This window comes from Salvelinus fontinalis, chromosome 21 (genome assembly GCF_029448725.1).
Source record: "Salvelinus fontinalis isolate EN_2023a chromosome 21, ASM2944872v1, whole genome shotgun sequence".
NCBI classification, from domain to species: Eukaryota; Metazoa; Chordata; class Actinopteri; order Salmoniformes; family Salmonidae; genus Salvelinus; species Salvelinus fontinalis.
The window spans coordinates 50,364,963-50,392,610 of NC_074685.1; the positions used below are offsets into that span (position 1 = coordinate 50,364,963).

Here is a 27,648-nt window from a genome sequence, read left to right on the forward strand (position 1 = left end):
CGGGTTTTTTCCACCAGCTACTTGATTTACGGGGAGAATCCAACATGTCAGCCTCCATGTCCAGATTATGTTCAGAATTGTAATGAAAAGATTTCTAGACAAATGGAAGTCCTACAGACACAGATTCGTTCCGTGGATTGCATTGAATCTTCGTAAAAATGAGAGGTAATTCTGAAGTCTCTGAATTAAGTGTACAATGTCAATGGTTTTATGTATGAAAAAATGTATCGAGAAAGGTGCACAATTCAGTGCAATTGTGTTGGCCTATGTTAATATAATGGTAACAATTTAGTTAACTATAGCAATTTAATTCATGTAATTAAAGTACTTGCTGATGGCAAGACCACTCTAGATTTCTGAAATACTCGTAATATTCTATTTATTCCTCTCGCTCTAGTGTTTAAGCGATTAACAGGAAACGAACTTCTTAAATGTGCAGACTGACCCAATTTAGATTGCTTGAGAAAATGTTAATGATAGCATATATACTTTTTGAACTGCAAAAATATTTAAATGAGCTCCCAATGCATTTCAACTGAATTTAAAAGGGCCAGAAAAACAAAACGTATTAGACCTATATCTCTTTCACCGTTTAAGCCAGGGGTGTCAAACTCATTCCACGGAGGGCCTTGTGTCTGCAGGTTTTTGGTCTTTCCTTTCAATAAAGCCCTAGACAACCAGGTGTGGGGAGTTCCTAACTAATTAGTGATGTTAATTCATCAATCAAGTATAAGGGAGGAGCGAAAACCCGCAGACACTCGGCCCCCCGTGGAATGAGTTTGACACCTGTGGTTTAAGCTATCAACTCCAAACCAACATTGAAATGTTAAGACTGACCCTACTTAATAGCTTTTTGATTATTATATATTGTTTTTGAACTCTAACCAATTTTGAATGTGTATAACTTAACATGGGTTTGAGTGAGAACCATAGTTCTACAGAGGTAGCTATTCAAAATGGTCCTGCTCCTTGGCCAATTAAAGGTGCTATATGTAGAAATCACTCTACCATTTCCTGGTTGCTAAAATTGGAATATTTTGCCTAATTTTAGTTTGTGACAAAATAAGCAAGTACAGAAAATTGTGGAAAGTCGTTTAGGGCATCTTCTTCATGCATGACAAGTTATTTTTCCAACAATTGTTTACAGACAGATTAATTCACTGTATCACAATTCCAGTGGGTCAGAATTTACACACACTAAGTTGACTGTGCCTTTAAACAGCTTGGAAAATTCCATCATGGCTTTAGAAGCTTCTGATAGGCTAATTGACATAATTTGAGTCAATTGGAGGTGTACTTGTGGTTGTATTTGAAGGCCTACCTTCAACCTCAGTGCTTCTTTGCTTGACATCATGGGAAAATCAAAAGTAATCAGCCAAGACCTCAGAAAAAAATTGTAGACCTCCACAAGTCTGGTTTATCCTTGGGAGCAATTTCCAAATGCCTGAAGGTACCACGTTCTTCTGTACAAACAATAGTACGCAAGTATAAACACTATGGGATCATGCAACCGTCATACCACTCAGGAAGGAGACGCATTCTGTCTCCTAGAGATAAACGTACTTTGGTACGAAAAGTGCAAATCAATCCCAGAACAACAGCACCCTGTTAAGATGCTGGAGGAAACGGGTACAGAAGTATCTATATCCACAGTATAACAAGTCCTATATTGACATAACCTGAAAGGCCGCTTAGCAAGAGAGAAGTCACTGCTCTAAAACCGCAATAAAAAAGCCAGACTACGGTTTGTGACTGCACATGGGGACAAAGATCGTTGAAGAAATGTCCTCTGGTCTGTTGCAACAAAAATAGAACTGTTTGGCCATAATGACCATCATTATGTTTGGAAGAAAAAGGGGGAGGCTTGCAAGCCGAAGAACACCATCCCAACCGTGAAGCACGGGGGTGGAAGCATCATGTTGTGGGGTTGCTTTGCTGCAGGAGGGACTGGTGCACTTCACAAAATAGATGAGATCGTGAGATAGGAAAATTATGTGGATATATTGAAGCAACATCTCAAGACATCAGTCAGGATGTTTAAAGCTTTGTCGCAAATGGGTCTTCCAAATGGACAATGACCCCAAGCATACTTCCAAAGTTGTGGCAAAATGGCTTAAGGACAACAAAGTCAAGGTATTGGAGTGGCCATCACAACACCCTGACCTCAATCCCATAGAAAATATGTGGGCAGAACTGAAAAAGCATGTGCGAGCAAGGAGGCCTACAAGCCTCACTCAGTTACACCAGCTCTGTCAAGAGGAATGGGCCAAAATTCACCCAACTTATTGTGGGAAGCTTGTGGAAGGCTACCTGAAACGTTTGACCCAAGTTAAACCATTTAACGGCAATAATACCAAATACTAATTGAGTGTATGTAAACTTCTGACCCACTGGGAATGTGATGAAAGAAATAAAAGCTGAAATCATTCTCTCTACTATTATTCTGACATTTCACATTCTTAAAATAAAGTGGTGATTCTAACTGACCTAAGACAGGGCATTTTTACTAGGATTTAATGTCAGGAATTGTGAAACTGAGTTTAAATGATTTTCGCTGTGGTGTATGTAAACTTCCGACTTCAACTGTATCGTGTAGATAATCATTATACCATCTAAACTGCTGTGAAATATATTTTCAATAACCAAAAATATTGTATTTTCAGCTGTTTGAAGCTGGTGTACAAAACCAAAAGACTCAAAAACAAAACTTATGAACGGGAAGAATATAAATGGCAGACATAGAACAGATCTAGCGCTTCTTAGACTTGCGTTCAATGACAATAACAGATCTATAGTTCTTTGTGAATTTGGTCAGGTCGCCCAAAAAGTTACATATTGCATTTTTAAGCTATAAGACCATATATATAGATATAATAGAGGACTCTTCTGTGTATCTGTACCATTATGACATCTGTGACTGCATGTGCAATGCAATTGAGGCCATCTCCATTTTGAAGTAGACAATTTTCATCTCTACTAATATGAGTTGGTATACAAACTGAAAGTGTGCTCACTGCCATCTGGAGTGTGTTTCGACAGGTATAAAGCCAAGGTTGGTGAATTACTGCCACCTCCAGTTATAGAATGTTTGCTCAAGAGTGTAATTAATTGGTTGATCCCTCCTGATGACTTGGATGGAATCGTGATCCTTCCTTAATCCATAGGAAGTCCCACCTAGTTGACTGCTTAAAAATGTCCCTGCAAAAACTAGTTTTATCCATCTAGGGTCCTCTATCATTCTCTATGTATAAGACCAACTTTCAAATGTTTAAGCTATCCTAACTTTCTGTTTTTTAACACCTTTAACTCTAAAAATATGCATAAAATAACCCACCACCAATAACTCTTGACCGTTCAAGCTAGACAGCAAACCAACATATTCAGGCTATCCAATCAATCAATTTTCCCATCTACCTACTTTTCCCAACTATAATCAGTCACTACCACTACTACTGCAGTCACTACTTATTTCACAACAATAGATACTTTAAGACAAGCTAACAAGCATATTTTCTTAATGAAAATGTACTTTTCTAGTTTCATTGTCTTTACTTTGCATAATCTGCTGATTTATGTTGGCTATCCCCTTGATTATTAGAGCTTGCATTCTTGTCCTCAGGCAGGCAAGCCCTGCAGGATCCAGACATTTAGTGGAAGCATATTTTCTTTAGCCTCATAGTAAGTGAAGAGCTGATTTGCAATGGCCTATTCTGTCCTTTTTTTCCCACAGAACTATTCGCCATGTCACAGAGCGCTCAAAAGACCGGCTGGTCTCGGATGAGGTGGTGTCAGAAACACTACTACACCTTTTTAGGGCACTGCTCAGAAATGACGTTGCACACCAGGGAGAGGTGTTACGTCTGCTTCCCACCTCGACTCAAACCCGCTACCTCAGCCCAGAGACCACTGAGGGACCAGACATAGGTTTTGTTTTTGTTTCTGCCTTTTGTTAGGGAATGTAATCATGGGTGGGAAAGACATAGAAGCACAGCATTCGTTAAACCGGCTCCTAGGCACAGTGTGTTCAGGCTTTTGTTTCAGCCCAGCACTAACGCAGCTTATTCAATGACTTAGGTGCTTGATGGGTTGTCGATTTTAGTTGAATTAATCGTGTTAGTGTTCCATTTACCAGAGATAAGAATCAGACCTAGGTCAAATGTATACAAAATCATATACTTTTAAATACTTACTGACGTGTGCTTGATCGACACTGTTCCAGTATACAGAGGAAACTAAATCAAGCACAGCTCAACTATTTGGAGTGATTCCTCACGAAACCTAGACAAATATTGACCATGATTTTGGGTATTTTCATGAAATGTAATCCGTAGAATGGTCCTTTGGAGGAAGGATTGTTGACATACAGTGCATTCTGAAAATTTTCAGACCCCTTGACTTTTTCCATATTTTGTTACATTACAGCCTTATTCTAAAAAAGAATTCAATTGTTTTTTCCCCTCATCAACCTACACACAATACCCCATAATGACAAAGCAAAAACAGGTTTTTAGATTTTTTTGTACACTTATTAAAAAAAAACTGATCACATTTACGTAAGTATTCAGACCCTTTACTCAGTACTTTGTTGAAGCACCTCTGGCAGCGATTACAGCCTTGAGTCTTATTGGGTATGACTCTACAAGCTTGGCACACCTGTATTTTGGGAGTTTCTCCCATTCTTCTCTGCAGATCCTCTCAAGCTCTGTCAGATTGGATGGGGAGTGTCGCTGCACAGCTATTTTCAGGTTTATCCAGAGACGTTAGATCGGGTTCAAGTTGGCTGTGTGCGTAGGGTCATTGTCCTGTTGGAAGGTGAACCTTTGCCCCAGTCTGAGGTCCTGAGTGCTCTGGTGCTCTGTTTTTCAGTGGCAGAGACTGGGAGACTAGTCAGGATCAAGGGAAAGATGAACGGAGTGAAGTACAGAGAGATCCTTGATAAAAACCTGCTCCAGAGCCCTCAGGACCTCAGACTGGGGCGAATGTTCACCTTCCAACAGGACAACGACCCTAAGCACACAGACCTCACAGCAGTGGCTTCGGGTCAAGTCTCTGAATGTCCTTGAGTGGCCTAGCCAGACTAGAAACTGATGGAAAATCTCTGGAGAAACCTGAAAATAACTGTGCAGCGATGCTCCCCATCCAATCTGGCAGAGTTTGAGAGGATCTGCAGAGAAGACTGGGAGACACTCCCCAAATACAGGTGTGCCAGGCTTGTAGCGTCATACCCAAGAAGACATGAGGCTGTAATCGATGCCAAAGGTGCTTCAACAAAGTACTGAGAAAAAGGGTCTGAATACTTATGTAAATTTGTTATTTCAGTTTTCTATTTTTAATAAATGAGCAAAAATGTCTAAACCTGTTTTTTGCTTTGTCATTATGGGGTTTTGTGTGTAGATTGAGGGGGAAAAACTATTTAATCAATTTTAGAATAAGACTAACACAATAAAATGTGGTAAAAATCAAGGTCTGAATACTTCCGAATGCACTGTATGTAAAAGCATAATTGAGAAATAATTTATCAAAGTTTGCATATTTATGACATTTTGGCTTTCTCCTTTAAGACTACATAATGTTTCATCGGTAGGTGCTACAAAGCAAACATTAGTGTCATATGAAGCCTTACCGCTTGTTCTGTTGTATTTTGATTCCCCCCCCCCCCCCCCCCCCCCCCAAAAAAAAAAAATATTTCTGAAATATATCAAAATATTAACATGAATATTGGAAATATACAAATTTAGATTTGGCCATTTTATTTGTATATATTGTGGAACATAATATACTAAAACGGGCATATTAGTACCAGAGTGGCAACTCTGCAAGTTTTAAAGTTATGGCCCATTTTATACAGAGAAATTGGCGTAGTAGGCAATCACAGACCTCCTTTTACGTATGTATTGCACTCCCTGCAAATCACCAGCAGAGGGCGACTCTTTTGAATCCATTTTCACGTTCAATCTGTTAAGGTTTACAAATCGGATAAAAGTAGCAGACATCCCACTCTGGAACTTTGATATGCCCGTGGAGTAAACTATGTTCAATAATATGTAGAAACATTTGCCAAACCAACAATGGTATACAGTATTTTCAATATTCATGTTTATACAGTATTCAAAAATGTGTATTTCTTTATTGAAATCAAAATACTAGTCATATTACATATGCAGGATCAAGGGAAAGATGATCCTGCTCTATCAAATCATAGACTTAATTATAATATAATACACAAATACGAGCCTTAGGTCAGCTTCATATGACAATTTTTTTTTTGCTTTGAAGAACCTTGAGATGAAACATTAGGGAGTCATATTGGAGTACCAAACATTAGGAACACCTTCAGAACAGCCTCAATTCGTTGGGGGCATGGACTCTACAAGGGCCAACATCCCTGTGGAACACTTGACCCCATGTTGACCCCATGTTGACCCCAATGCTTCCCACAGTTGTCAAGTTGGCTGGATGTCCTTTGGGTGGTGAACCATTCTTGATAAACACAGGAAACTGTTGAGTGTGAAAAACCCAGCAGCGTTGCAGTTCTTGACACTCAAACCGCTGCGCCTGGAACCTACTACCATAGCCCTTTCAAAGGCACTTAACTTGTGTCTTGCCCATTCACCCTGTGATTGGCACACATACACAATGTCTCGATCTGTCTCCTTCTCTTCGTCTACACGGATTGAAGTGGATTTAACATGTGACATCAATAAGGGATCATAGCTTTCACCTGGTCAGTCTGTCATGGAAAGGGCAGGTGTTCTTAATGTTTTGTACACTCGGTCTATATTGATGTTATATATGTAACTATACCATGTTCAGATTTTTTAAACTATTTGTCATTCAAGAACAGTCAAGATAAGGATGAGCCAACTCAAGAGCACACATCCCTATACATGCAAAAAATAACATAACAATCTGTACTGTTCCCTTCTCAGCCCTATTAATTGTGCAGGTCTTCCTTTCTATACCTGTCTTTCAAATAGCTGGCTGTGGCCACCATATGGAACATGTTTTCCTAAAATGCGTGACTAATTATTATAATATGAAACAGGAGAACCAAAAGGAGAGCATAGGCCCATCGAGACGATGTTACTCACGGTTGGGTTCTGTATTGAGAGAAAGCCTAGTTCTTTGCCGTTCGCTGGAACAGGAGTCTTTGTTACCAGGGGCTTTGTGCATAAAGGAACTACAGTGGCCATGTACCCAGGTAATTCTCACCACTGATGATGACGACTGAGGCCGGGGTTCAATCTGATCGCGCTTGTCGACAATGCACCATTTTAAAGGTCATTTCCAATTGAGCCCACATATGCTACGTGTTTTTCTCCTATTTCCCCGCACCCTTTCAGGGGTGTAACATTATGATGTTACTATTATTGAGATGGGTTTCAAATACATGATCTGTGTATGTGTGAACCTAGAAGCATACTCAGTCTGTCAGTCTGATACTGTATGAGTAATTGTAGGGGAGAGTGGGGTAAATTGAGTCTCATTTTTTTTTTTTTTTTTTTTTTTACATTCAGCATCACTACATCAAGGGAGATGTATAGCATTCTTTCCAACATATATATCTACATATATTTCAAGATGTTGTGTATCCTTGGAAATAATCAGAATTCATATTAACGTGACAGTTTTGAAAACAGATTGTCCAAAAAAAAGTGTTCTCTTGGCGCAATTTACCCGGGTATGGGGTAAGTTGAACCACCGGACAGGCTCAGTTAACCCACCTACACATTTCTGTACTGAAAGAAATATTACCACTACCTTTTTAAAGCCATGTCTAGCTTTATTACTCAATCACAATCGCTTTTTTTGTATTTTATTCATTTTAAGCATCTTTTAACACGGGCTTAATGCCTAACAAACACTTTGTACTTTTTATCGCTAGGATATGAATTTCCTTACCACTTATTTTTTCCGTGTGGTTTCTTCCTCCACAGACTCCATGAAATGATGACCTCTTCCTCAATATTTGGTCAAATGATATATTTTGTTTATGGTTTCCTAGAAACAAGGTTGGGTTAACTAACCCCTTTGGCTCAACATATCCCACTCTCCTCTATAGCTAGCAGGCTATGTGTTCGTAGTAGAGGTCGACTGATTATGATTTTTAACGCGATACCTATTATTGGAGGACCAAAAAAGCCGATACCGATTAACCGGTAATAATTTTTTTAATAAAAAAATTGCGTATATATTTGTAATAATGACATTTACAACAATACTGAATGAACACTTATTTTAACTTAATATAATACATCAATAAAATCAATGTAGTCTCAAATAAATAATGAAACATGTTCGATTTGGTTTAAATAATGCAAAAACAAAGTGTTGGAGAAGAAAGTAAAAGTGCAATATTTGCCATGTAAAAAAGCTAATGTTTAAGTTCCTTGCTCAGAACATGAGAACATATGAAGGCCGGTGGTTCCTCTTAACATGAGTCATCAATATTCCCAGGTAAGAAATTTTAGGTTGCAGTTATTATATGACTATTTCTCTATTTAATTTCTATTTCCTATACCTGTGACTATTGGATGTTCTTATAGGCACTATAGTATTGCCAGCCTAATCTCGGGAGTTGATAGGCTTGAAGTCATAAACAGCGCAATGCTTGAAGCACAGCGAAGAGCTGCTGGCAAATGCAGGAAAGTGCTGTTTGAATGAATGCTTATGAGTCTGCTGCTGCCTACCACCGCTCAGTCAGACTGCTCTATCAAATCATAGACTTAATTATAATCTAATAATACACAAATACGAGCCTTAGGTCATTAATATGGTCAAATCCGGAAACTATCATTTCGAAAACAAAACGTTTATTCTTTGTGAAATACGGAACTGTTCCATATTTTATCTAACGGGTGGCATCCTTAAGTCTAAATATTGCTGTTACATTTCACAACCTTTAATGTTATGTCATAATTATGTACAATTCTGGCAAATTAATAACGGTCTTTGTTAGGAAGAAATGGTCTTCACAGTTTGCAACGAGCCAGGCAGCCCAAACTGCTGCATATACCCTGACTCTGCTTGCACAGAACGCAAGAGAAGTGACAATTTCCCTAGTTAAAATAAATTCATGTTGGCAGGCAATATTAACTAAATATGCAGGTTTAAAAATATACTTTTGTATTTATTTTAAGAAGGGCATTGATGGTTATGTACAAATCGGTGCAATGTCAGTCCTTTTTTTCGAGAATGTCCTTGTTAGATCATCACCCGTTTGGTGAAGTAGTTTGTGATTTGATGATAAATTAACAGGCACCCCATCAATTATATACAACGCAGGACACGCTAGATAAGCTAGTAATATCATCAACCATGTGTAGTTAACTAGTGATTATGTTAAGATTGATTGTTTTTTATCAGATATGTTTAATGCTAGCTAGCAACTTACCTTGGCTCCTTGCTGCACTCACGTAACAGGTAGTCAGCCTGCCATGCAGTTTCCTCGTGGAGTGCAATGTAATCGTCCAAAAATGCCGATTACCAATTGTTATGAAAATTTAAAATCGGCCCTAATTAATCGGCCATTCCGATTTAATCGGTCGACCTAGTTCGTAGATTAACTGAGGTGAATGAAGCTACAGAAGCCAAGGTGATAATGGCTGGTGTCATTTTTGCTGTATTTCTGTTTTTCCATTGCATAGAAATGCAATAAATGAGCTTCAACTTTCAAAAATGTATTGGAATACCATTTGGATCAAGTTCAGCTTTCCCCAACTTAGATCCCGCCCTGTTCATGCTCCCTCGCCGATGCTTGCCTCACCTGACGGTCCTCCACCACCTTGCTTGTCTTTCATTGAAAATGCATGGCTTCCGTTGTTTCATCGTCCCCAGTGGAAATCCACTGTTATCATGAATGTGATCTCTACGAATACGGGAATATTGCCTTTTAAAAGCTGCATTGTCGACAGCCTGTGATCGTATTGAATTCCAGTGGAGTGATACTGATGGTTTGTGAGGACTGATGGTTTGTTGACAATTTTAGCTAAGCCAACCCAGCTACGGACAGAAGTGACATTTACGTAGCAGGTTAGGAAAATGTATGTAGCAACTGGGATTATATGTAGAAGCCAGACAACAGTTTAAATTAAGCATTACAAGTCGATAGATCAATATATCCCCAAGCAACCAGGAGAAAGTGAGTTATCAGTGGTTTGCAGTTGTGCATAAATCTAAGTAAAGCGACAAACTCGAACCCAACAAGCAATGGCTTCCCTTAAAGGAAAAGACAAAGAACAACTTGGAGATGCAAATGAGAGCAACGAACAGCTGAAGGATATCCAGGAAAACATAGCTAAACATTACCACAACAAACTGTTACAATCTGTTAAAAAAAGTAGATTTCCTCAAAAGGAAAGTAGAGTCTATCGTGTCAGATATGTATATACAGGGCTGGCGCGTGGATGAACAAGACAACAAATTTGGCCTTCTGGAAACGAAGGTGCAAACTTTAAAAGTTTAACTGAATTAGCTAGAAAACGGAGACAAAATAATGAGAATATCGTCCCTACTGGAAGATGAGGAAAAGGGGGACCTTTCCAGCTATGTGATCAAGCTGATATCGGAGGAGCTAGGCGTGGATTTATCACCGGAGCATCTGGTGCGATGCCATCGAAACGGCGTGAAGCAGAAGAACGCTAAATACCCTTGCGATCAGACAGTCACTGGAGGAGAAAGGAATCAAGTCTCAACTCCGAATCCCGGCAGTGGTTGGTGGTGGTTATTTGTGAGAATAGAGAGGGGCTATATCCGGGGGATTGTGATACTTCTCTCGGAGGACCCACCCTAAGTAGACCCCCCCCCCCCCCCCCCACCAGCAACTATACTTTAATGACATTTATTAGGTAATACAAACTAACCACAGTACTTAAGTGGCAGTATTTCTTCAAATGTATCCACATTTTTTTTATTTATTTTTATTATTATTTTTTTTGGTACGTTAGGAGAGGAAAAAAGCCCTAAAAAGGCATAGCACTTCTAGTAATTTGCATGATGTTTTTTGTTAAGTCTGCTCAGTCCATATATGCCTTCGGAAAGTATTCAGACCCCTTGACTTTTTACACATTTTGTTACGTTACAGCCTTATTCTAAAATAGATTTTTTTTTATTACATTTTTGAGTCTTCTTGGGTATTATGCTATAAGCTTGGCACACCTATATTTGAGGAGTTTCTTCCATTCTTCTCTGCAGTTCCTCTCAAGCTCTGTCAGGCTGGATGGGGAGTGCACAGCTATTTTCCGGTCTCTCCAGAGATGTCCGATCAGGTTCAAGACCAGGCTCTGGCTGGGCAACTCAAGGACATTCAAAGATCTGTCCCGAAGCAACTCCTGTGTTGTCTTGGCTGTGTGCTTAGGGTCGTTGTCCTTTTGTAAGGTGAACCTTCGCCCCAGTCTGAGGTCCTGAGCGCTCTGGAGCAGGTTGTCATCAAGGATCTGTCTGTACTTTGCTCCGTTCATATTTGCCTCAATCCTGACTAGTCTCCCAGTCCCTGCCGCTGAAAAACTTCCCTACAGCATGATGCTGCCACCACCATGCTTCACCGTAGGGATGGTGCCAGGTTTCCTCCAGACTTAAAATGGGTCCTCAGATCCTCAAACGGTTCTACAGCGGCACCATCAAGAGCATCCTGACTGGTTGCATCACTGCCTGGTATGGCAACTGCTCAGCCTCCGAACATAAGGCACTACAGAGGGTAGTGCGAACAGCCCAGTACATCACTGGGGCCAAGCTTCCTGCCATTCAGAACCTCTATACCAGGCGGTGTCAGAGGAAGGCCCTAAGCATTTCAGACTCCAGCCACCCTAGTCATAGACTGTTCTCTCTACTACCACATGGCAAGCGGTACCGGAGCACCAAGTCTAGGTCCAAGAGCCTTCTAAACAGCTTCTACCCCCAAGCCATAAGACTCCTGAACATCTAGTCAAATGGCTACCCAGACTAACCGGATTGCCCCCCCCCCCCCCCCTCTCCACACCACTGCCACTCTCTGTTGTCATCTATGCATTGTCACTTTAATTAACTCTGCCTACATGTACATACTACCTCAACTAACCGGTGCCCCCGCACATTGACACTGTACCGGCACCCCCCTGTATATATTGTTATTTTTTACTGCTGCTCTTTAATTACTTGTTACTTTTATCTCTTATTCTTAACCATATTTTTTGAAACTGCACTGTTGGTTAGCGGCTCGTAAGTAAGCATTTCACTGTATGGTCTACTACACCTGTTGTATTCGGCTCATGTGACTAATAAAATTTGGTTTAATGTGACGCATGGCATTCAGGCCAAAGAGTTCAATCTTGGTTTAATCAGACCAAGCGCGCTGTCTGAGGAGTGGCTTTTGTCTGGCCACTCTACCATAAAGGCCTGATTGGTGGAGTGCTGCAGAGATGGTTGTCCTTCTGGAAGGTTCTCCCATCTCCACAGAGTGACAGAGCTCTAGAGTTAGAGAGACCATCGGGTTCTTAGTCACCTCCCTGACCAAGGCCCTTCTCCCCCGATTGCTCAGTTTGCCCGGGCGGCCAGCTCTAGGAAGAGTCTTGGTGGTTCCAAACATCTTCCATTTATGAATGATGGAGGCCACTGTGTTCTTGGGAACCTTCAATGTAGCAGACATTTTTTTGGTACCCTTCCCCAGATCTGTGCCTCGACACAATCCTGTCTTGAAGCTCTATGGAGAATTCCTTCGACCTCATGGCTTGGTTTTTGCTCTGACATGCACTGTCAACTGTTGAACCTTTTTATATACATTTAGCAACCGTTAGGAGAATGAACAGAGTGCATCTTCCGGACCCAAAATGAATTAAATACATAAATGAACAAATTGCATTTTATAATTACAAATGTAGACAGAGGTCAGAAAAAACAACCCCTAATATAATGTGGGATGCCTTTTAAGGCGTACATTAGGGGGATGATGATGATCTCAAGGCTTTTACTTGTGACATAGTTACATGAACTAAAGAGGAACAATGGGTACATATTTAAGATGTGCATGCTCATCCCCAGAATCGTTTTACGTGTCTATTTTCAAAGTAGTATTAAGCTAAGAACATTAATGACTTCATAGTTTATAACAATGTGGAGGAAAATGATACTTTTACAAGAACCAATATCATTCCCTAAAAACACAGCCTTATGGAACAATCCTTGCATAGCTTTTCAGAATTCAGATTTTTTTATTATTATTTTATTTCATTATTGGTCCACATGGAAAACTAAATGCATAGAAACCATAAATTACTTGGTAACAGGAAATACATTGATTTCCATTACGGAATTAAAAAGCAATTTTGTCTGACCAATGTAGATGGTTTCAAATATATGCAACTTAATTTACATTACACAATTAAATTTGAAATCTTTTGGACATCAGAGCAACCTTGAGGGAATCTTATTTGAGCCAGAAAAGGACGTTCATAAGATATACAAAACCTTGCAGAGAGTATATCCAACTGACAATCGTTTTGAACCGAGACTGATGTTGGTACGAGATGGAGGGAAAGTTGGAGCATAAATAACGACATTACAGTTAACTAAAATGTCCGCTTAATCTGGTATAAACTAATGTATAGAATTTATTATACAAGAAACAAAATTCACAAATTCTACAGCACAACTGCAGAGTTATGTCTTAAGTGTCAAATGAATAATGACTCAATAAACCATGCTTTCTGGGAATCCTAAAAAGTCTAGAAGTTGTGGGCGGAGCTAGAAAGTTGCCTGTCAAAAGTATTACAATGTAAACTTACTTTTAATCTGTGTCATATTTCAAGACGTGGCATATGTCCCAATGAGCTGGACAATTCTCTTATCACTCATGCTGGAAAAAACACATAACTAAAAACTTGGAAATCAATCAATCCGCCATCATTAACACAATGGAAAAATCTAATGATTTATTGAAATAGCATGGGCGACCGAGGAAAAACAAATTGGCACAATTTAAGACCAAGTGGCAAGCAATAATGCAGGCACTAGGGATGGGGCTGTGAGCATATGGGTCTGGGCAGATGAGATGTAGTCGTTGTTTGTGTGTGTCTGTAAATTGCTTGTATCTGGAGTGAAAAAAACCTGGGTTAGGCTTAGCTAAAATGCTAGTTGTCCACAACAGTTATCCCCAACACGACAACTAGATGGAGCTGTACTGATAACCACAACCGTACAAACCATCAGTCCCGACAAACCACCATTTATCATAACACCAACCTAAGAAGAGGGATACGTATTTATACTCATGTATCTCTTTAGTATAAGCAAGAACATAGATTAAAAAGTACCCCTTTTAGTACATAGCATAGCTATTTTGAAAGTAATTAAGGAAATGCATATCACTTGGACAAGTGTTGTGATTTACCGTTGTGTGAATGAGTGACTAATTTCTGTGTTATCCATGCAGGTACCATCTATCAGGCATATGAGCCCATTCTCTTCCAGTCCATTCGGAACCCTTTTGTATTCAGATGCATAGATCATGTTTTGATTGACGGCAATGACAAAGGCATCTCTAAAATAGTGTACAGGTGAGAAATGTGGCATAGAAAAATGGGTAACACTTTACTTGACACCCAGTGTCATGACACGGTTATAACCATTGCATAATATCATAACAGGTGACATAACCTGTCATATGATCATAACACTGTCATGAACATATATTGCGTTATTTTATGGCTGGTTATGACACCTCCATAAATGTCAAAACCTACGTTTTGTTTCAAATGGGTTTTTTTCACTGCCAAGAAAATTCCTTTCATTTGAAAGTTTGTTTCTTTAATCCTTTGTTGTAATTCATTCTCTAGTCATGTTTTTTTTTTCAACATATACATTTTTTTGTTATTTTAACTTTATGACACTGTCAAGAAGTGTTATGACCATCCTGTGTCACTACTTGGTCCAAGAAAATACACTTTATGACACTGTCAAGAAGCATTGTGACCATCATAATCATACATACCCTTATATCAGTCAAAAAGAGGGTATCTTGTCCTGCTCCTGCATTCATCCCAGTCATCAGCAACTGAGCATTGGGGTAGGTGCATGTCTGACATCAATGTGTCCGCAATTACAATGATAATTTAATATGGTCAATAAAATCAAATCTATAACAAACATACTGTTGACATGTAGCATATGGTGTAATGGAATGTTTTGCCTTGTGTGGTGCGTTTTGACACTCTTATGTAGGTGTCATAACCAGCCATAAAATAACGCAATATATGTCACAACAGGTCTAAATATGTCATGAAAGGGTTATGACCTTGTGATGTCAACTGGTATGACATGGTTATGACCGTGTTATGATGCTTGGTGTCAAGTAAAGTGTTACTGAAAAATGTCCTAGGGCTTGATGACTGTCCTACGACAATTTTTCACGTGTAGATGGACAGCATTCATATTTAAAAGTATTGATGTTTTCCAGGTCATGCAGTGGAAGAGACCGCCTTGGTCCTTTCGGGTTGAGTGACATCACTTGGTTGACAGCCAATACAGAAAACCCGCTAGCAGTGGGTCAATATGTGAACAACTGCTCAAATGGTACCATCACATCTCTGCTCACCCATAGGAGACATGGGGCTAGCTATAATTAGATTTAAATATTTCTATACAGATATGCTTCTATATCATGAAGACTATTTATTTTACATAATTACTGTCTGTCTGCAATGTTGCGAATGCTGTGACCACAGCATATCTAAATATTCCTTTTCCTCTTTTTTTTGTGTGTGGAATTATACTCTTGTCTTTCAGAGAGGGCTGCAAATGTGTGCTATCAGGAGTATGATGTGCCTGAAGCATTTCCTCTAGAACTTCGCCAGTACCTTCCCAATGTGAACTACAGACATGATACGCAAAGGCAAGAATTTAAAGGATGCTTGAAATAATGTTGGTCCCTACTTCCTACAGTATTTTTTGTTGTTGATTGTGTTACTGTTGACTGCGCCCATTGCAATCTCAAAAGTTAATTTATTAATTCAGCAGCTGTGTGGATTGATTCACTCATAAGTAATTTAGAGCAATTAACAGCAAGTTTAGGCCAGAGCTATTAATATGGATACGGCTCTGGTCTAGGCTACTGGGGTGTTTATTTAACTGTTTTATACCAGGGATACTAAACCTAGTGTTTCTGTTTGTATTCACAGCTATAAATGTATTAATACAAATGTTAATGACTTTCTGTTTTGGCTCCATTTCCAAACAGCAGCTTTTGCTGTTGTTGACTAGTGAGTAGTCTTCTGAGCCAGCCTGTCTTGAACTGGCTTAGTCTCGATGTGGCATGTGGTGACGCTTTCCATTGCCTGTCCAGCATAGCCACGCCTTATTACATAGAAGACAACCTAAATGTCCCTTGTCTGTCAAGAAGGTTTAATACAATTGTTTGAACTTACTCTGCCGATTGTCCGTGGGGTTGGTTATTATTCGGGTTCAAATTTGAGACAAAATATCCACAGGAATTTATTATTAAACCAACTTCAAAACGCAGGTCTCTGTGGCAATCAAGATTTTTTTTGCTCATCCCCCTAAGACATGTGTACAAGACTGAAGAACATGCATGCTAACCAAAGTCTTGCTCGTGTTTACATGGTTGTGCTTATGTGCCAGGTTATAGAAATCTCGATGTTGTGGCCTGTGTGTTCCAGCCGCTGACCCACATGTATGCCAGAGTAAGCATGGGTTCGAATCTGACCCACTGCCGTTTGACTCCCCGATCTCCCCTGTTTTTCCAACCCTTTACTATCTCTTTAATGAATCAAAACAATTATGCAAGGAGTGGGACTGCCCCACTCCTTAAAAATAACTTTTTAAAGAATGTTATGGCAAAATGTAGATTTCCTCCAAAATAGAAATACCCAAATGTAATTATTTTTCATGAGATGGCCATGAACAATAACTAGTAATGCTGCATATATCTATACAAGTCTAACTCACCTTTCTGGGAAAAGTAGTTGGAAATTCCCAAGGTGTACTCAAGTCTATACAACAAATATTCAGAAAATATAAAACCAATTTTTCCCTATTCAACAAAAGTGGGGGAATAGGGCTTGCAATGACTGAAATGTTTTTTTAAATATAGTAACAAACAAGTTATAAACAACTTTAAGATTTCACCTTTATAACTGTAAAATAAATATGATCATATTTAGTGACAGTACAAATGTTCATATAACTGATGAGAGCATTTTCTGCCAAGCCCCTCTGAGTGACGCAAAGACACCATTTGTATGTCTGCAGTGATTACGTCCCTCATTGACCAAGAGAAAGTGGTCGTGTTTCAATTCTACAAAATTATTTAGTATTTTTTTCATGTTGAGTTCTAAATCCGGCTGAGAATATCACAGCGAGATGAAAGTACGATTACTGAAATCGCTAGACTTTCCCCTTTTAATATGCCGTCTCTCAGGCTGGGCTCTGTCGCTCAGAGCCCAGCCTGATAGAGGGGGGGGAGCAGACAGGTGGGGTGCTTTCTGGCATTATAAGGCACTGAACCCTGCGACATTCATTGTACACAAATGAGCACAAATGAGCGCATTGTACACACATGTCGGTCAGAACCGCTTCAATTCCCTTAAATAGAGGACTCAACATCTAAGCGGTTAAAAAGTTATAATCCCAACGGCAGATCTCAAAGTCCAATAAATAATACTTGGATATTTTGTCTCAAATTTCAAACCATTAACAATCAACACCACGGACAATCGGCAGAGTAAATTCAAATGTGATTTGGGACGTTTTAAATGTTCTTATATGTAATAATGCGTGGCTACGCTGGACAGGCAATGGAAAGCATCGCTATGGAGTCAAATCCGGTTCAAAAGTTGAAGTGGTGCGAGATGAAACCTCATTGCGTGTGCAAACAGAAGAAATGTGGTCGAGCGAGCAGAGGACGGGTCCCGCGAGTCCACAGGCCAGCCGAGAGCACAAATTAAACTTGAGAGCTTGCAAGTGTGACTGAGCGAGCAGAACATCATAGCCACAGATAAAAAAATTCTTGAACAATAAATATAGAACTGTAATCAAAGAAATGTGATTCAAATGTGTAACAAATACATTTTAAATCATTCAATTGTCCACCAGCAATAGTCACTTGTCATGGTCAGGTTTTCGCTCTCAAGTTGCTCGCTTTTAAGTCTTGGCACCTTGGGTTTGGTTCTATATTGTCACGCCCTGCCCTATAGTGGGCTTTGCTCCTAGTGGTTTACCCCACTGCCTAGGCAGCCAATAGGCTGACAAAATAATTATGCATGTGCTCCAGCCAATTGGAGTACAGCTCTCCCTGTATATAGGAGCGCGCCCCTACAGTCTTCCTATTTTCTTCAGCGAGACTGAAGATTAGTCTTGGCAAGATAAGTCTCAAGATGATCCTCAAGGTCCCGTGTGGCTCAGTTGGTAGAGCATGGCGCTTGCAACGCCAGGGTTGTGGGTTCAATTCCCACGGGGGGACCAGGATGAATATGTATGAACTTTCCAATTTGTAAGTCGCTCTGGATAAGAGCGTCTGCTAAATGACTTAAATGTAATGTAAATGTAATCCTGCCGCCGTTGATCCAGGGGGGTTATGCCATTCAATTTCGCTGCCCCTCCACCCTTTACAGGGGTCGTGTAAATGGTGATGGCATCACCCGAGAAGGTTACAGCTCTGAACAAGAAAATTGCAGAGCTTCTGGTGAAGGAAGCGCTAACAGTAGTTCCCCCAGAGCAGAGAAACAGCGGGCTTTACTTTTACCTATTTTCTCATGCCAAAGATGAGGCAGATTCTGGATATGTGGGTTTTAAAGAAGTCCGTACCCAAACGACCTTTCCGCATGCTCACAACGAGGCACCTTCTGGAGTGTATCCATCAGGGTGACTTTTTCCATGTTCCGGGGCTTCCGCGTCACAGGAAGTTTCTGTGCTTTGCTTTCCAAGGAGTGGCGTACGAGTACATGAGTGCCTTTTGGGTTCGCCCAAGCTCCTCGCACCTTTTCCAAATGTGTGGAGGCGGTAATAAAGCCGCTGCGTCGACAGTGTTCTGGCATAATTGGACGATCTGCTGGTTCTCACCCCGTCAGCAGAGCTGGCGATCGCACACACGACCCGACGGGTGACTCATCTCACCCGTCTGGGTCTTGCAGTGAATTGGGAAAAGAGCGCACCTTAGTGCTAGACGCGTTGTGTGAACCACCGTTTGAGCCTTTGGCCCAGATCTCTCTGAGAATGTTGTCTTCGAAGAGGGCATCATTACTTTCCCAAGCGTGTCAGCGATCTATGCGCTCTGTCAACGCGACCTGAATGTCTCGCCATCAATGGGGATCTGAGCAGGGTGGTGTTGTTTCCTAATCCGGTGGTCATGCCTGAGATTATTAAGAGCTGTTACATATCGCGGACCCTAGAGCTATAGGCCTTTTTTCCTCCTCTTCATGCTGGAGAGAGAGGAACATCTCCATCTGTGTCCTGTCCCCACCTTATGTGAAGGGCACAGCAATGGTTAGGTGTTTGTGTTCTATGGTGCTGGAGCGCTTGGTCGACCACTCTCAAAACAGCGGTTGTCTCATTGGCTCTGTGATGTCATTGCCTTGGCCTATGAGACTAAGGGGCACCCAGTGCCTTAGGACATTAGGGCTCACTCTACACGTCGAGGTGCGATGACTTCTGCCCAAAATGTTTAGGGGTGCAGGGGTCGAGGATATCTGCACTGTAGCATCGTGGTTGACACCTTCCCCTTTTATACATTTCTACCTGTTAGATAAGTCATCGGGCTGTTTCGTACAGGCTACTTTCGTACACTTTAGCTGCCTAGAGGACTTAAGCTGAAGGGGGCGAGGTGGTGGGTTGTTTTGGGCAGCCCCCCCCCCACTGGACATACATTACTTGATCTTTGGGATTTTGGGCTGGGTTTCTGTATATGCACTTTGCGATCTCTGCTGATGTAAAAAGGGCTTTATAAATACATGTGATTGATTGGCTGTCTTACATCCCTCATTCTCAACTCTGGACCTCGAAGCCAGTTCCACTGCTTTTTTTATTTTTTTATTCAATTTTCCCCACTAACCAGGAACTGATTTATACCTGGGACACCAGGTAGATGCAATTAATTATCTGGTAGAACAGAATACCAGCAGGCTCAGGACTTCGTCGTGTAAAAGCTGAATACCCCTAGTCTACATGTTTAGTTCAAAACATGATTCTCTTGCCCACCAGTCTTTTTATATTTTTATTTATTAAGGATCCCCATTATCTGCTGCTAAGGCAGCAGCTACTCTTCCTGGGGTCCAGCAACATTAAGGCAGTTATACAATTAGAAATATTACATTTCATAACACTTTTCACAACATATTAAGTGTGTGCCCTCAGGCCACTACTCGACCAAATATCTACAATACAAAATCCATGTGTACGTGTGTAGAGTGCATGTGTATGCGTGTGAGTATCTGTGCCTGTCTCCGCTGTTCCATAGGTATGTATTATTATATATTTTTTAAATAATAATATGATTCTACTGCTTGCATCAGTTACCTGATATGGAATAGAGTTCCATGTAGTCATGGCTCTATGTAGCACTGTGCACCGTCCATAGTCTGTTCTGGACTTGTGGAATGTCTTGTGGGGTATGCATGGGTGTCCGAGCTGTGTGCTCATAGTTTATATAGACAGCTTGGTGCATTCAGCATGTCAATACTTCTTAGAAAAACAAGTAGTGATGAAGTCAATATCATCTCTACTTTGAGCCCTGAGAGATTAACATGCATTGTATTCATGTTAGCTCTCAATGTGCATTTAAGGGCCAGCTGTCCTGCCCTGTTCTGAGCAAATTTGTGGCACCTGACCACACGACTGGACAGCAGTTCATAGGGTTGTTAAGACAAAGCAGCACTTTATTATGGACAGACTTCTCCCCATCTTAGCTACTGTTGCATCAACATGTTTTGACCATGACAGTTTACAATCCAGGGTTATTCCAAGCAGTTTAGTCTTCTCCACTTTCTCAATTTCCACATGATTTATTACAAGATTTAGTTGAGGTTTAGGGTTTAGTGAATGTTTTGTCCCAAATACAATGCTTTTAGTTTCTGAAATATTTAGGACCAACTTATTTCTTGCCACCCATTCTAAAACTGACTGCCGCTCTAAGTGTTGCAGTAATTTCACTCGCTGTAGTAGTTTTACTCAAAGCCAGTGGCGTGTCATTAGTAAAGATTTTAAAAAGTAAGGGGCCTAGACAGCTGCCCTGGGGAATTCCTGATTATACCTGGATTATGTTGGAGAGGCTTCCATTAAAGAACACCCTCTGTGGTCTGTTAGACATATTGCCTGGTATGGCAACTGCTCTGCCTCTGACCGCAAAGCACTACTGAGGGTACTGCGTACGGCCCAGTACATCACCGGGGCCGAACTTCCTGCCATCCAGGACCTCTATACCAGGCAGTGTCAGAGGAAGGCCCTAAAAATTGTCAAAGACTCTAGCCATTCTAGTCATAGACTGTTTTCTCTGCTACGGCACGGCAAGCGGTACCGGAGCGCCAAGTCTAGGTCCAAGAGGCTTCTAAACAGCTTCTACCCCCAAGCCATAAGACTCCTGAACATCTAATCAAACGGCTATCCCAGACTATTTGCACCCCCCCCCCCCCCCCCCCCCCTTTTACGCAGCTGCTACTCTCTGTTATGTATGCATAGTCACTTTAATAACTCTACCTACATGTACATATTACCTCGACTAACTGGTGCCCCCACACGTTGAACCTGTACCGGCACCCCTGCTGCTCATCAATTATTTGTTACTTTTATTTTGTACTTTTTTTTTAGGTATTTTTCACAACTGCTTTCTTGGTTAAGGGCTTGTAAGCATTGCACTGTAAGGCATACACCGGTTGTTTTTGGCGCATGTGACAAATACAATTTTGTTTTATTTGACATGTAACTTTTTATCCACAACATAGCAGTGGGTGAAAAGCCATAAACACATCCATTTTTACAGCAGCAGACTATGATCGATAATGTCAAAGGCCGCACTAAAGTCTAACAAAACAGCTCCCACAATCTTTTTATGACAAATTTCTCTCAGCCAATCATCAGTCATTTGTGTAAGGGCCGTGCATGTTGATTGTCTTTCCCTATAAGCGTACTGAAAGTCTTGCCAATTTGTTTACTGTAAAATAGCATTGTATCTGGTCAAACATAATTTTTTCCAAAAGTTTACTAAGGATTGGTAACAGGCTGATTGGTTGGCTATTTGAGCCAGTAAAGAGGGATTTACCATTCTTGGGTAGCAGATTGACTTTTGCTTCCCTCCAGGCCTGAGAACACCCACTTTTTTTTGTAGGCTTAGATTGAAGATATAGCAAATAGGAGTAGCAATATCGTCCGCTATTATCCTCAGTTATCCACACTCACTTTTCAGAATTCTAAATTACAATGCTTGTCTTTCATAATTTGGTCAGTTATACTTGGATGTGTAGTGTCAGCGTTTGTTGCTGGCATGTCATGCCTAAGTTTGCTAATCTTGCCAATGGGGGGCGAAATCATTAAAGAAGTAGGCAATATCACTGGGTTTGTGATGAATGAGCCATCTGATTCAATGAATGATGGAGCTGAGTTTGCCTTTTTGCCCAAAATTTAATTTAAGGTGCTCCAAAACGTGTTCTTTATACAATTTCTTTGTTTCATAGTATAGTTTCTTCTCTTTGTTCAGTTTAGTCACATGATTTCTCAATTTGCAGTACGTTTGCCAATTGGTTGTGCAGCCAGACTTATTTGCCATTCATTTTACCTCATCCCTCTCAACCATACTATTTTTCAATTCCTCATCAATCCGCGGGGATTTACGTTTTTACAGTAATTTACTTAATGGGTTTATGCCTATTAGTGACTGGAATAGGCAATTTCATAAATGTGTCTGGTTGCTCCTCATTACACACTACAGACCAGCAAATATTCCTTACATCATCACAAAACTAATTGTATGACCTCATATACACTATATTAGGCCCAGCCTTTGGTACTTTGGTTTTCCTAGATATGGCTACTATTTGTGATCATGACATCCAATGGATTTGTAAAGCAAATTTAAAGCTGTAAAGCTGATAGTACAGCGTGAGAAACACAGTGGAATTCCTTCTAGGGCACACCGCCTCAGTGCTAACAGTATAACTCTGGTTCATAGGCACATGATTGCTGTATACAATAGTTGTACGCTCGACAGAGGCATTCAGGGGAGTTAGAGGGACATAAATGAGATGACTTACATTGTGACTGCCAACACCCCTGGGATAATGTAAATCTGCTGCAGCATTACGACAAGTCGGCTACACAATGGTAGGGATTATCTGAGTTGGGTCTGGGTCGTTGATAAATCATTGTCTCAATGTAGCCTTGAAATTCGTGGACAGAGTTCAGGAGCTAAGATGACGCTGTCAGCACCCAGCAGCTGTCGTAGAACAGTTGGAAGCTGTCTTGTAACGTCCTGTACTCGTGCTCCAGGGTAGCACAGGGTTTTTGCCCCAGGAACCAAGATGTTTCTTACCATAGAGCTGCCGATGACGACAGCTGGTGCAACGGCTGATGAGGTCCGGCCGTTCTTTCGCCTCGAGTGATTTCGCAAAATTCCTCAAGGACCAAAAGGTGGTGGGGCCCGATGGACCTGAGCCAGCTGTAGTATCCATTGTGGATGATGAATGGACCAGACTCTTAGTCTCACTGTCCCATGAGGGGGGAAATCTCTGAGGATCTGAACCCGAGGTAGAAGCTACTGGAGAGAGAAACAGAAGACTAAGGCGCAGGTACCTCCGGATCCAATCTCGATTTGGAAGCCCCCGGTGAATAAGGCGCCGGAACCTCCTGGATCCAGGGTGGCAAAGCCAAGAAGGCCCCCTTTGCCAGAGTTTTCTGTTTTCGACTTCCATGGTGAGCGACATATCTCCATGGCTGGGAGGTAGGATTGAGGACAGGAACGTCCACTAAGTCACCAGGAGCATCCTCCTAAATCTATTCTCCAGGGAAGGCAGAGACTCCTCCGGGGAGGGATTCCTGCGGAGTACCGGCCAGTCGGCTGTAGAGAGCCGACACTTTGACTAGGTGCGGCGAGTTGAGTTAGGTCACAGTAGTTGTTAGTCTATTGGACTACATTCTAGTACTTGGTGGCAGCCACAGCTGGGCCTTACCTTTTTTCACAAGGGAATTGTTGGCACTGACAAGGAGTACAGCCATCTAGCTCTATGATATAGAACTGGAATTACATACCCAGTAACTATCGATTTCAGGCTGATGGGGGGCGGGCTTAAAGGCGGGTGAGTGTCTAGAAACCTTAGATTGTCCGTCATTCCAGTGAGTGGCCAAACTAACAAATTCCTGCCCTTGGCCAATCCAGTGTTGTGATTGGCTATTATTTGGCCTGCAACCCATTGTGTGATTGGTTGAGCCTTCAAACCGATGCGCTGCAGAGCCATCTGTTTAGCTCAGACTAAGGTTTAGCTAGGTAGCCTGCTTGAGCAGTAACCTCCCAAATGAATTGGGAAATAAATTCAAATAGGTATACTATACCTTGAGTTGAGTGGAATCTACGTTAGCTAATTACTTCTTAGCCAGCGACATTGGTCTGTAAAACGAAAAGCAGACAGTCAGCTCTAGCAAACACCATAAAATGAGTCCACTAATTGAAGGCAGGATCCAATATTTAGCGTATTAAGCCCAAGGACACAGCGCAAATGGGGATTTTGAATTATATGAAGACAAAGGGGAGAACCTGCTGCAGTTCATACAGTACTTAAACAGTCCAAAATAATAGAAACTGACATATGATAAACCAGCTAAACATGTCAGAATCTGCTTTATTTGCCCAGTACGTTTGCATGTACAGGAATTTGACTCTGTGAAATGGTACTGTCACAATAAACAGACAAAATATATAGATGCAGAATTTCCACCCTGCATGCTTCTTTGCCCTGGAGTCGTGCAGGACCTTGGAGTGCAGGTGTTAGCCAATGACCATCTCAGCAGACCGGACAATCCGTTGCAGTGATTCAGGAGGTGAGGATGGACTCTGATGGTTGTTTAGAACTGAATCAGCACACACAGCATTCATGCAGCAATTCAGTTCTGCTCACTCAGTCACACTTGCAAGCTCTGTAATTTAATTTGCATTCACCACGCTGGCAATTGGGACTTGTCCTCTTCTCGCTCGACCACTTTTCTTCTTTCTCGACTCGTATTTGCTCACGCAATGTTTAATCTTGTTCTTGTTCACACGGTTTTATCTCGCGCCCGATCGACGTTTGACTCGGCTGTGACTTTACATAGCCACATCTGGACTAGGACTAGCACTGGCTCAGTTTGCGTTGGCCAAAGTAAGTCTTAACTAGTGACAACAGCTTCTCTCTTCTCCTCCAGGCCTTTGCGATGTGTGGTCCTTGTAGCATTAAGAGACATCCACCCAGGGGAGGAACTCTTTTCGAACTACTTCACCATTGTGCATTAGGTCACATTTTTAAAACCGGTACTACCCGAACTTATTCAAGAAAAAACACTTGGCTACAGTGTGCCTTAGTGCACACAACCCAGGTCTTAAGATTTTTGAACACGTAAGATTATTATGAAAAGTACTTATTCAACTAGTCAAGTGAAAGCCTCTCTGAAGAACTGTGGGCCAGATGATTCTGTGTAGCCTACGAGGGAAGGAGAATGAAAGAGACTGAAGGTAAAATGGAGAACATGAAACTGAGAAGACCATATTCATAAGAACATTTTCCTTTATTTCTGCATCTATACACACGTTTTGTCTGGAACAAAATATAAAATTATTCAACGAAAGAGTATGTACAGTTTTATGAACAATAAACTTTGACTTTTGAATGATGAGATTAAATCCGGTCTTGTCTACTTTACACTATAGTCTTAACCCCGATTTGAACGGTCAACCTTCACAACGGAAAGTCAAAAACACTATATTTACAAAAGTATGTGGACAAATTAGTGGATTCAGCTATTTCAGCCACACCCGTTGCTGAAAGGTGTATAAAATCGAGCACACAGCCAATGCACTCTCCATAGACAAACATTGGCAGTAGAATGGCCTTACTGAAGAGCTTAGTGACTTTCAACATGGCACTGTCATAGGATGCTACCTTTCCAACAAGGCAGTGTGTAAAATTTCTGCCCTGCTAGATCTGCTCCGGTCAACTGTAAGTGCTGTTATTATGAAGTGGAAACGTCTAGGAGCAATAACTGCTCAGCAGCTAAGTAGTAGGTCACGCAAGCTCACGGAACTGCACTGCTGAAGCGCATAAAAAAATCGTCTGTCCTCGGTTGCAACTCTCCCTACCGAGTTCTGGAAGCAACGTCAGCACAATAACTGTTAGTTGGGAGCTTCATGAAATTGGTTTTCATGGCCGAGCAGCCGCTGACAAGCCTAAGATCACCATGCGCAATGCCAAGTGTCGGCTGGAGTGGTGTAAAGCTTGCCGCCATTGGACTCAGGAGCAGTGGAAACGCATTCTCTGGCGTGATTCGCTTCACGATCTGACAGTCCGACGGATGAATCTGGGTTTGGCGGAGAACGCTACCTTACACAATGCATAGTGCCAACTGTAAAGTTTGGTAGCAAGTCCCCACAGCAATGTTCTAACATCTAGTGGAAAGCCTTCCCAGAAGAGTGGAGGCTGTTATAGCAGCAAAGGGACCAACTCCATATTAATACCCATGACTTTGCAATGAGATGTTCGACAAGCAGATGTCCACATACTTTTGGTCATGTAGTGTATTGCAAAGGACTCACATTTTTCTGTACAGACAGAGGGAGAGGTCAAATATACACATTGAAGAAAAATGGTTACCACTAAATACTCTTTTCAACCTTTTACTTTAAATACAACCCTACATTTTGTTTTTCTAAAGCTCTTTAAAAAAAAGGGGGGGAAAGTGTTTGCTCCTCAGAGTAGGGAGAAAATAACTGCACAACCTGTTACCCAATTGAGCATGTTTTTGTATGTCAAAATCCATGGTATAGATGCACTGAGTATAGAAAAGATTAAGGACACCTGCTCTTTCCATGACAGACTGACCAGGTGAAAGCTATGATCCTTTGCAAGCATTTCACTGTAAGGTGTATTCAGTGCATGTGACAAATAACATTTTATTTTATTGATGTCTCTTGTTAAATACACTTCAATCAGTGTAGATGAAGGGGAGGAGACAGGTTAAAGAATACATTTTAAGCCAAGACAATTGAGACATGGATTGTGTATGTACAGTCGTGGCCAAAAGTTTTGAGAATGACACAAATCATTTTCAAAGTCTGCTGCCTCAGTTTGTACGGTGGCAATTTGCATATACTCCAGAATGTTATGAAGAGTGATCAGATGAATTGCAAAGTCCCTCTTTGCCGTGCAAATTAACTGAATCCCCCAAAAACATTTCCTCTGCATTTCAGCCCTGCCACAAAAGGACCAGCTGACATGTCAAGTGATTCTCTCGTTAACACAGGTGTGAGTGTTGACGAGGACAAGGCTGGAGATCATTCTGTCATGCTGATTGAGTTCGAATAACAGACTGGAAGCTTCAAAAGGAGGGTGGTGCTTGGAATCATTGTTTTTCCTCGGTCATCCATGGTTACCTGCAAGGAAACACGTGCCGTCATCATTGCTTTGCACAAAAAGGGCTTCACAGGCAAGGATA

General features: G+C 41.2%; 1 protein-coding gene across 2 annotated transcripts; it reads left to right on the top strand.

Annotated features, from left to right (window-relative positions):
* setd9 (SET domain containing 9) lies at positions 1 to 25,840 on the top strand. 2 transcript variants are annotated; one of them, XM_055875628.1, is made up of 7 exons: positions 1 to 165; positions 3,731 to 3,924; positions 7,046 to 7,201; positions 14,405 to 14,528; positions 15,428 to 15,543; positions 15,757 to 15,862; positions 25,366 to 25,840. In XM_055875628.1, the coding sequence occupies exons 1-7, from the start codon at positions 68 to 70 to the stop codon at positions 25,451 to 25,453; spliced, it is 882 nt and encodes a 293-aa protein (XP_055731603.1). In that variant the 5' UTR covers positions 1 to 67; the 3' UTR covers positions 25,454 to 25,840. The 2 variants fall into 2 exon arrangements, with proteins under 2 accessions (XP_055731603.1, XP_055731604.1); XM_055875629.1 differs by lacking the exon at positions 7,046 to 7,201.
* Positions 25,841 to 27,648: the final 1,808 nt, after the last annotated feature.